Source organism: Centropristis striata, chromosome 12 (assembly GCF_030273125.1).
Source record: "Centropristis striata isolate RG_2023a ecotype Rhode Island chromosome 12, C.striata_1.0, whole genome shotgun sequence".
Classification (NCBI taxonomy): Eukaryota; Metazoa; Chordata; class Actinopteri; order Perciformes; family Serranidae; genus Centropristis; species Centropristis striata.
The window spans coordinates 12,666,908-12,677,903 of record NC_081528.1 but is presented as its reverse complement, the minus strand read 5'-3'; the positions used below and the strand labels follow the sequence as shown (position 1 = coordinate 12,677,903).

General features: G+C 38.9%; 1 protein-coding gene across 1 annotated transcript in view; it reads left to right on the top strand.

Moving 5' to 3' along the window:
* Positions 1 to 524: 524 nt before the first annotated feature.
* The window catches only part of etfdh (electron transfer flavoprotein dehydrogenase), a 20,159-nt gene continuing 9,687 nt past the window's right edge, over positions 525 to 10,996 (top strand). Inside the window, exons 1-10 of the mRNA XM_059345894.1 lie at positions 525 to 749; positions 1,418 to 1,567; positions 4,328 to 4,557; positions 4,746 to 4,827; positions 5,237 to 5,355; positions 6,689 to 6,766; positions 7,251 to 7,397; positions 7,726 to 7,866; positions 9,021 to 9,164; positions 10,070 to 10,238. Of these exons, the coding sequence (XP_059201877.1) occupies positions 725 to 749; positions 1,418 to 1,567; positions 4,328 to 4,557; positions 4,746 to 4,827; positions 5,237 to 5,355; positions 6,689 to 6,766; positions 7,251 to 7,397; positions 7,726 to 7,866; positions 9,021 to 9,164; positions 10,070 to 10,238 (1,285 nt within the window). The 5' untranslated portion in view covers positions 525 to 724. The remainder of the gene's footprint in view (positions 750 to 1,417; positions 1,568 to 4,327; positions 4,558 to 4,745; positions 4,828 to 5,236; positions 5,356 to 6,688; positions 6,767 to 7,250; positions 7,398 to 7,725; positions 7,867 to 9,020; positions 9,165 to 10,069; positions 10,239 to 10,996) is intronic.

The following is a 10,996-nucleotide window of genomic DNA, read 5'->3' as shown; positions in this document are numbered from 1 at the left end:
TTAAACATGAAATCTTAAAAGTGCAGTGAGAAATGCACAAAATTTCTTCTTGCAATTAATGTTGGTCTGCTGTTGTTGCACTGAAAAAAAAAGAAATCACAGCAAGTGGTTATTTTGTATTTGCTTAAAACCTTTTGTATTCCTATTTATACTGTTACACATGCATTAGAGCATGAGATATGTTAAGTTACTGCACTGTAAACATATTTAAATTTGCAGTTCCATCATATCTGGTTGAGTGCACGGTCCTATGTGGCCCTTTGGTAGTGTCGATGAAGAACTGTGGCCCCCACCAGCATTTAAATTGCCCCTCCCTGATCTAGAACATTCCTGTATACAGTGAGAAAATAAACAGGAAAAAACAAACTTCTAATCCGTGGCTCAGACAACGTGTACACTCCTGTGGTCAGTGTCCTGGGATGACTTTATAAACAGCCTGATTCCTACGTTACAAAGCTCAGATTCACAATGAGTTTTACTTCGAGTGATATATAGAGATCTACGTTTGCGCAGTTACCACTCTGTGCAGCGGCGCAGCTTTGGACTCACCCAAACGTTTGTGTTATGAGACGTTGTTTTGTAAGGCAGCTCAGTATTTGTTTGCTAACCAGCCGGTTTCACAAGCTGAGCACTGGCGAAAGTGAGGACACTGCAACTCAACCTCAGCCGATTTAAACAAAGAACAAGCGCTGGAGTCCAGTGAGAGTACACTAGATGACATATAATGTTTCCAGCTAGCAGATATTCAGGTATGTAAGCTAATGACTAGCTAGCTAGCACAGTGGGAGCCTGCTATGCTGCACTAAGCTACTAACTTTTTATGTCGTTAAACGATTCAGACATCAACACAGCCGGCTTAAGAGGGTGCTGAAAATGATTTAACAGTGCACAACTTTGTTTTTACGCTTTCTAGAAACGCTGGTCCGACATGCTGATTAAAGTTAGCATGAAGCTAATATGTAGGTTAAAGTTGAACCAATATATAGGTCACTTGAACAGTGCCCTTGCCCTGGGTTATATGTCCAATGTGCGCTTTTTAAGAAATGTACCGGTGTTGTTACTAATTTGTCATTGTTTTTAACGTTATATTAAGTGTTGTGCTTTCTCAAAAGCATGTTTATTGAATTAGCACTGGCTACCCACAAGTGGCAGCTTGCACGGTCCTCTGCTGCAACTTGTGACAGCTGCTTGACTTTTTACCTACATTAGCTACCAGTATGGCTATTCCTTGTGTTTGTTGGGGTGATATGTTTTGAGAAGATTGTTATTATTTACTTATTAGTCATATCTTAATGTTATTAATTTGTGTTTTTATTATTTGGGAACCAGATCAGGTTCACTCAAACCAGAAAGTACACAGCCACATGCTAACCAGTTTCAGCTGGTGTTGACAAGGATCTGTTTTTCTCTCTCGCAGCTCACAGGTGTATCAGGGTATGGAAGAAGGTACAGATAGACCCTCAGCTGTACACAACACTAAACAGACGGGCATGCTCTTCGCTGATAACCCCCCGCATCACTACACACTACACCATCCATTCTCGAGACAAAGATCCAAGATGGGAAGGTAAGACACTGCATTAAAGTATAGTTACTTTAAAGGTTTTTTTCTCATATATTATTGATTATTTAATGTTTACATAGAATAAATGTTTTCCAGTCTTCATATGTGATATTCAATAGCAAGGTTTCTGATTATAAGTACATTCTATTTTTGTTCATTCTTTCCTACAATATAAAGCGTATCGCTCACTTTTAACTCATGACATCCATCCATTATCCTTTTCTGTGTACCTGAAACTTGGGCAGCGTGAGGCTGGAGCCAATACCAGCTGACATTGGGAAAGATATCTATATAAAAGACTTGGTTAAACCCTGCTGCACCTTCTCATTTTGATATAACAAGCAAAGTATGCTGTTTGTATGTACACCCTTCCATGGACAGATAAAGAGTTGTTGCTTCAGTAAAAAGGAATGCAATGGTTCCCAGATCGTCTAGAACTTGTCCAATTTGTGATTAAGGTCATGAGTCAACTTCTCGAGAGGAATGACAGCAGAAATCTGTGATATCCACATGTCGACTGTAGGGATCTGGGGAGTTGATCATCACAGCAGGATACATTTTTTAGCCAAAAACAAAAGCTTTATCAACAGAGATTTGTTGTCTGTGCCTGAGAAATTGTCTAGAGCATGATTAAGTAGATAGAAAGAAAGAAAGAGTCAACAAAAACTGTTTACCAGTGACCTCCTGGATTACATAGTGAACCCCCTACTCGAAAGTCTGGATGCGGTCACATGCCCTAAACAAGTGGATAAATGTACCGTTGTGTATATTATATTTATAACAAAGGTTGGAGGTGTTGGGGAACATTCTCTGGAGGCGAACTGGTATGTAATAAGTTTGTTGAAAAAAGATAAAGTTCTGTTCATGTATAGGGATGGAAGTACATTTAGGGAAAATTCCACTGCATATCTTATCCAAGTTTACAGAATTAAATGTCACCTCCAGATCACGCTCCCACAACAGCTTCAGAGAGTCGTAGCCTGAAGAATCAGAGTAAAGTAGCAAAGAATAGATCTTGGAAATCAGTCCTTTGGGAGATTTGGCCAGAACAATAGTGTTTTCCAGCTCGGACAGTGTCATGCGGATCACGCTTGTCCTCAAGAAAGACCCTATAAAGTAACAAATTCGGAGATACTTAAAAAACCTTTGTGGGGGATATTAAATCGGCCCTGTTTGCTCGAATGACTTGACAGAGCCTGAGACCAACAGGTCTATAAAGTTTGAGAGGCCCTTAGATGCCCGCTCCATCAAACCAATACTCCTAATCTGTGCTGGTAAATCTGGATTCAGAGCAAGGGGAGAATGGAGGTAGATGACGGGGAATATTCAGATATTTGTGTGTTGTGTGTTATAAACAATTATGTTTTTCTTGAGATAATTTAACTGATCCATATTACTGATAAAAGGAAGGGAGTTGAGGCTTCTGGGATAGCAAGATGGGGATTCAAGACCCAACCATAAGGAATATTTCCTGTTCATAAACCAATTTGACATTATTTTAAGTTGTGCCGACAAATTATATAGTTGTAGATTGGGAAAGCCTCCCAGATCCTTTGGCTAAGTAAGTATAGAGAACTTAACTCTTTGGTGTTTGTTGTTCCAAATATAGTGAGAAATATGAGAATTCAGTGACTTAAAAAAGGCATCAGGGATCAAGTAGCATGGGAGATTTTCAAATACATGGTTCAATCGAGGAAGGATATTCATTTTTATAGTGTTGATTCTCCCAATGAGAGGAGTTGGTAGGGAGGCCCATTTTGTTGATAGCATCTTTTAAGTTAAAAATGTTTGGGATGTTACATTGTTCCACAGCTTTAATGGCATACCTATCATAACAACATAAGTTATTCAGAAAAAGCCTTCTCCCCAATTACAGCCTGAATCCGATACTCTTCTGTAATAGCTGACTAAATGTCCTTGCACTTTCTGAATTGCACAAACATGTCAAAGGTTTAAGTTGGATGCTATGTAATAGACGTTTAAACAGGGGAGTGCCACCCCTCCTTTGTTTTTACGGCCAACTGTAAACTCTTTTATCTAATTCTAAGTCTTCGCCCTTTCCAAATGTACCTTGAGATAAGTTTGTCCAATTCCTGAAAGTGTTGGTACGGTAGATTCAGTGGGAGGGGCCAAAGTATTTCATAATATCAAGAGAAAGAGAAATGTCAGTGTGGATTTGTAGTGACATTTATCCAATCCCCTCAACCTATGAGCGTGAGCTAAGGTCTTTTTGTTCTGTGAAATCTGTAACTTGTAAGTTTCACATTGTGAAGAATTTCATAAAGCCCCTGTCACACATTCAGTCTATCCCTGAAATGTTTAGGAACATTTCCTGCATGGGGTCATGCATGAACTGAAGCATGGGAATCAGTAGCACCAATTTCCCACCTGGGGAACAACTAACCTTTCAGGGAAAATACCACTAAGGCTTTGTAGTGAATCAAAGCAGTAGCAATACTGGAACACACCATATAAAAGGTTATGTCCCTCTGACAAAAGATAAATTCATGTGCAATGTGCAAACCAATCACTAGACACACAGGAATTGCAAAATTCAATTGCAGCAAAATAATCAAATGTCTCATGCTTCGTCATCTATTTTGGTGTGGTTAGTTTCCATAAGTGTTGCATTACTGGCAATCATCTGGACTGTCCCTTCCCCCATTTACTTTGGCCGTAGCATGTGTGAATAGACATTAAAATATTGTCGAATTGAAGTGCCTCTCTCTTTTCGTAATTTTTCTCTTATGCGGTCCTTTCCAGGGGTCGAAATGGAAAGGTTTGCCGATGAGGCAGACGTGGTGATAGTCGGTGGAGGCCCTGCAGGTCTTTCAGCAGCCATTCGTTTGAAGCAGCTCGCCAACGAACATGAGAAGGAACTGCGAGTGTGCCTTGTGGAGAAAGCCTCTCAGATTGGAGCGCACACCCTATCAGGAGCCTGTTTGGAGCCATCTGCCCTCAATGAACTTTTTCCTGATTGGAAGGAACGGGGGGTGAGTTTCTTATTCAACTGTCCTTTATTTGTGAGTTTAGTGTATAGATTTGAATCTACAAAGATGCGCTACCTTTGTACCATCAGAGATGTCATCATACTGTTGTCATATGTTGTGTTATATATTATGTGACTGTTATGAGACACAGATCAAGTCTCTGAACATCACACATTGCACTCTTATCTCAGGCACCAATGAACACTCCAGTGACTGAAGACGTGTTCAACATTTTAACGGAGAAACACAGAATCCCTGTCCCCATTTTGCCAGGTAAAAGCAAATCATATTCTCTTTGAATAAAAAACGGTGCAATCTTCCTCCCTCTCTTTGTGAGCCACACTGTTGATCTGACAAGATGTTGGCAGGTTTTTCCCCCAAGAGACGTTGTGTTATTGATATCAGAATGACATTTGTAAATATAAGAGTTTACAACTGGAAGCTCCAAAAAAATAAAAAGTGTAGGAGATTTAAAACGAGCAGAAAGGATGTTTCTTCTTAAAGTGAAAGTTAAGTGGTATGCGGAGTGAGCGAATATATATTGTATAGCCATATACGAGGCAGTATATAACCATAGGGGTTACCACACCACTAAAATCTCAAATGGGGGGAAATTTGCTCTCAAGCAAATTGTCCCTTGGTTTGTGGGTTTGTTCCTTAGGTTTTTTTTATTTCATTGTAGGTCTGCCTATGAGGAACCATGGCAACTACATTGTGAGGCTGGGGAACTTTGTGCGCTGGCTGGGGGAGCAGGCAGAGGAGCTTGGAGTGGAGCTGTATCCTGGTTATGCTGCAGCTGAGGTAGGATGACCTCCTTTGGAATTCTTTGATTTGTTTTATGACAATTTGCCCACAGGACAGACAGCTTAAACACTTTTTTTCTGGGATTTATTTATCCTTTTTTATCCTTAACAAAATTAACTGTTGGGTAGATGGACTATGGCTGTTTAGATCATTTGTCCATAAACCACAGTATATTGGATGCTTCTGACCTGGTGTTTACAAAGCCCAGTGGGATCGCACTTTAGGCTTTTTGCCACATCTTAAACTTGTACCTTTTGGCCTGATTCAGGTTCCAAAATAAAGATTAAACAGTGCTAACACCTCTGGTCTGAGTTGAATAATTCATGGGAGAATGATGGGGAGCTGCTTTAAACCTTTATTTCTATCTTTCTTTGTTCAGACAATTGTTAAGGTTTTTACAGACAAACATACACACTGTACTGCTACAGAGCTAACTGTACACATCTCTTGTGACATTAATACCCAAATATTTAAATGCATTTTTAGACATTTTGTATGGTAAGGCTTCACTCTGAATTTGGAGAGCGAAGTTATTTATAAGGTAGCATTCACTCTTACTGAAGTTCAATTTATATCCAGAGAATGTACCAAATTTTATATGAGCGTGGGTAATATGAGGTATATTGAGAATGGGGTCTGATACATATAATAAATCTAAGGCAGTTGCCCTGGACAACAACAAAAATTACTGCAAATGCCTGCCATTTGTAGTTATAGAGTTTGATCCACAAAATAAAATTGGGACCATTCCCAAATTTCTGTAAGCATGCAAATAAATTAGTCCATTGTTCCCTGTCTAAAGCTTTCTCTGCGTCCAGAGAAATAACCACCTCGGGTACCCTACTGGACGCGGGAGAATGGCGAATATTTAAAAAAAAAAGGGGAACATTTGTAAATGAATGTCACCCTTGCATGAAACCAGTTTGGTCAACAGAGATTACATCGCTCATTCTGGTTTCTAAGCATACGGCAAGGGTTTTAGCTAAGACCTTTACATTGCTGTTTAAAAGGGATGGGTCTGTAAGAGCCACACTGTGTATTCCAACAAACGCTCATATCACTTTTGCACAGCAGCTGCAAAGCAAGATAGGAACTTTTTTGGTCAGCAGCATTGTTTATTCATGGGCAGACTGTAACCTACACTGTATATTTACTGCCACAGACTACAGAAAGTTTGGCAGCTCCAGCTACTTTAAAATTCAAAGACAAGACACAATCAGTATATAGATTTAGTTTCTTTTGAAAGCTGTTTCATGTGAATACGATCCTGAGGTTGTGTGATGTCCACATATTTGATGAACTAACCTTTGTCTGTGTTTCTTTTGTCAAGGTTTTGTTTCATGAAGATGGAAGTGTAAAAGGAATTGCCACCAATGATGTAGGCATTGCCAAAGATGGCTCGCCGAAGGTATTGTGCTGTAAAACATTAAATTAAAAAAAATGTTCTTTGTTGCCACTTCATTCTTTGATTGAATAAGTTCTTGACAATATACACACAGAGAGCTTTGAGACATTGGGCCCTTCCTTTGAAAGGACATAAAGACAAAATAGATCGAGGAGCACAAGCCTTGTTTTGACCTCTTAAATAATAATAAAAATCCATCAACAGTACAACACAACAACACAATAGATTTTTTAAAAGGGTTTTGATGTTGTTTCAAAGAATGACATTTTAATTCAAAGGGGCACTATCTTTTTGAAAAAAGATGTTTGTTACATTGTATATTTGGGCAATTTTACAGAGATAGTAATTTTTAGTGCACAATAACAGAACCTTTTTTTCTTCTTTGTTTTTTTTATGTACAACTAATGTTTTTTCTGTTATATCTGGTAATACAATTCTTTGTTTTCCCTTTGAATAAATCTGGCTTCTGCTGTTCCTCCTGCTTCAGGATATTTTTGAAAGAGGAATGGAGCTCCATGCTAAAGTCACGTTGTTTGGAGAGGGCTGCCATGGACACTTGGCTAAGCAGCTTTATAAGCAATTCAACCTGCGGGAGAATTGTGAACCCCAGACCTACGCCATTGGCCTGAAAGAGGTAAAAAAAAAAAAAAAAAGAACATTTACCGCCCACCTAAACTTCTTCACTCTGTTTGTGGCCTAAATTTGTTTTCCCCTTAATCCGGTTCATTACTAATGAGTAAAGTCCACCCTGGGGAGACAGATAAAAGTGGTTGTTGTCATGTTTCTACACAGGGGAGTAAACACTGTGCACAAGCTGGTGTAAATTCATAATTTAATATCTGTCGCACTAGAAAAACATAAATGCAAGTAGTTTAAAGCCATGCTCACCCTTTTTATAGAAAATGTAAAACATTAAAGGATAGATTTAAAAGAATCCTCAATTTGTTTTTTATACTTTTTAGGTGTGGACGATTGATGAGAAGAAGTGGAGGCCAGGCAGAGTGGAGCATTCTGTGGGCTGGCCCCTGAACAGAAACACATATGGAGGATCCTTCCTCTATCATCTGAATGAGGGAGAGCCTCTTGTGGCATTGGGCTTTGTGGTAAGTGGTTTTGTTTACAATCTGACAATGATATAAGTCCAGGGTGAAGGGCCTGTGTGGCTACAGTTTTTATTCCAACCAAACAAGAGCACTGCTGATACAAGAAATCAAAGGAGTGAAGACTGTTCAGCTGATTTGAATGAGTTGAGATATGAACAGTAGTTACAGCTGAATGTCAGCTTGAGCTTCTGAAAAAATTGTCAAGCTGTCGGTAGTTTTACATTGTCACTGTGTATTGTTCGTTCTGCAGGGGAAATTAAATAACTAGTTGGATTGATTCTTTTCATCTCACTGTGAAATGTTTAGTGCGAATATACTGGATTATCATATTCACATTAAGTCGCTGCAAAAAAAAAATGTGTCTGTGTGCTTAGAATGACCTCTTCAACTCCTTGAGGATGTCGCCTTCCTCCGCTGACTTTCCTTCTTTCAAAGGCTTTAGCAGGCTCAGTTTAATTGCCAGATTGAAGATATTGATACTTATGACTCTAGAAGTGGTGGGGGAAAAGGGCTCTGAAGTTAGTTAAAGGGGTCTCTTGACCTCTGACCTCAAGATATTGAGGTGAAAATGAGTTGGGTCTCCGCTTTATATGACGTATTCCACCTCATGATGATCTTGTGCAAGTCAAAACTGATCCTTTAAAATGGGCTTGGGGGAAAAATGTGCTGAACTTTGGAGTGTTTTTTCCTTTGGTCTTCTATTTTTCATGTTTATTTATTAATTTCTTTTAAGGATTGGATGAGCTTAATGTGGCCCAGTAGATGGAGATCAGTTAAAAATGCTGTGGGGCGTCCCGGTGGCTCACACTGGTAGAGCGCTTACCATTAAGGCTGAGTCCTTGCTGCGGCGGAGCCGGGTTCGAATCCGGCCTGAGCTCCCTTTACCGCATGTCTTCCCCTCTATCACCCCCTTTCTATCTATCACTTTCAAAAAATGCCCAAAAAATAATCTTAGAAAAAAAAAAATGCTGTGATCGGCTCTGATAGTCTTTAAGATAGAATCGGGCCATTCCTTAATTTGAAGTGAAAATTCGGATTTGAATTATGTTCTAATCCACTGTTGCTCCTTTTTCCACTTTATATTTGTGTACTTGGTTTGTTATACTTGTTTTTTGAATTGGCTGATTAAACTGGCAGTTTTCTTCCAACTCCAGATTGGTCTGGACTACAGCAACCCTTACCTGAGCCCCTTCAGGGAGTTCCAGCGCTGGAAACATCATCCCTCCGTAGCTCCCACTCTGGAGGGAGGCAACAGGATTGCATATGGAGCCAGGGCACTAAATGAGGGAGGAATACAGGTATACATCTGCATTACGTGTCTTTATTATCAAAAACAATACTTGTACGTGCCTGTTGTTTACTTGCCTCGAAACCAAAAACGTACTTAATCTAATTGTGATAAGAGTGTAGGCGCGGCTTTGTCACTGAGAGACCGCAAGATTTACTTAGAATTTCAATTTGTGGAGCTGCAGAGAAGACCGTTGTGCATAACTCAATTAAACTATCCAGTTTCTCTACATGAGTTTGATTGTGTTCCGTCTTTCATATTTAATTGAAGCCAGAGGCATATTTGACATTTACAATCTAATATGTTCAGCAAACAAAGTTTGCAAAGTTGTTGCAACAGATTTACAGCAAAAACAAGCTACTAATTAAATATGTTTATTAAAAACTTTTCACTTCTGCTAATACATTACTGTGTGCTTGGTTTATTTATTTTATACATTAAATGTGCCTGCTAGTCTTGAGAGATGTCTCTAATCTGCGTTGGTGTCTTGTGCCTCTGCAGCCAACCTCATTTTATTATTACAGTGTTTTTATTAGTGAAAGTTTTAAGGCAAGGACAGATAACATAAAGTGAACTATCAGATATGTAGTGTTGCTCTTATTGGGCAGAGATTTTAGATAAGAATAGGATTAAATGAAGACTCTTTAAAATAATGACACTTCAGAAGCAGGAAGCCACATTGTGAAACAATAAAGGGATAGTTTGGATATATTGACCTATGGTTGTTTGAGTTACCATTAAATTGCGTCAATATACTGATATTTTCATGTGATAACTGCTTTGGAGCTGATGATAACCAGTGGAATTAAATACATACTGATTCCATATTTGCTCTAACATTGAACCGACCAAATTCTTCTAATGCAAGGTATCATTTTAAAATTGACGTGAACTCTCTCTTTTCTTATTCTCCAGTCTATCCCAAAACTGACTTTCCCGGGAGGGCTGCTGATAGGCTGCAGCCCCGGCTTCATGAACGTCCCAAAGATCAAAGGCACCCACACAGCTATGAAGAGTGGCATGCTGGCTGCTGAGGCTATTTTCCCCAAAGTCACAGCTGAGAGCCTGGATTCAGAGACGGCAGGTACAGAATATTAGACCCATTAATAATCATGCCAGTAGCACCAGTAGCTGTTTGAATTTCATTCCAGATAGCCTGTGATGGTTCATAGCCTGTAGACAAAATGATGTCAGCACCTCACAGGGAAGCCGATATTACCTGTAAAGTTATATAATGACAAACACTGCAGCAGGGCTGGGTCAGAACAGGTTGAATGTCAGGCAGCAGAATTTGCCAGCTGTAAAAGATCAGGCAGTAAACATTTTAATGAGTTTTCAAAGCAACATGAAAACTTAACAGAGGTCCAAAGTGGACAAGTTCTTGCAGGTATATCAATAAAAAGAAAACCACTATGTCAATAATAAAAATGTCAGTGGACGCAGTCTCAAGACAAAATTATTATTTTTTTAGGACTTCTTTTAGGTTTTTCTCAGGTGCTTTGGTACATTTCTCATATCAAAGTTGAAATTCTCAAAGCTACATATTCAGCCTCCACATCTTCTCATCACTTTCTCATTATTTTGACCAAATTGCATAAGCTTTGGCGCATTCATGCAAATTATTATGCACAATTGTCTGCTGTTTCCTATATTATCAATTGCTTATGTCAAAATGTATCATTCTGCTTCTCTAGTCTCTTTTTTTACATTTTTTATTAATTTCTGTGGGTCATCATATTAGAAACCAGGAAGTACATCAAAACAACAAAAATTAAAAAAAAATAGCAATTTCAGAATTTCATCAATATCAGAGTTTCATAGTATCACCAAAATCAAAGTTAC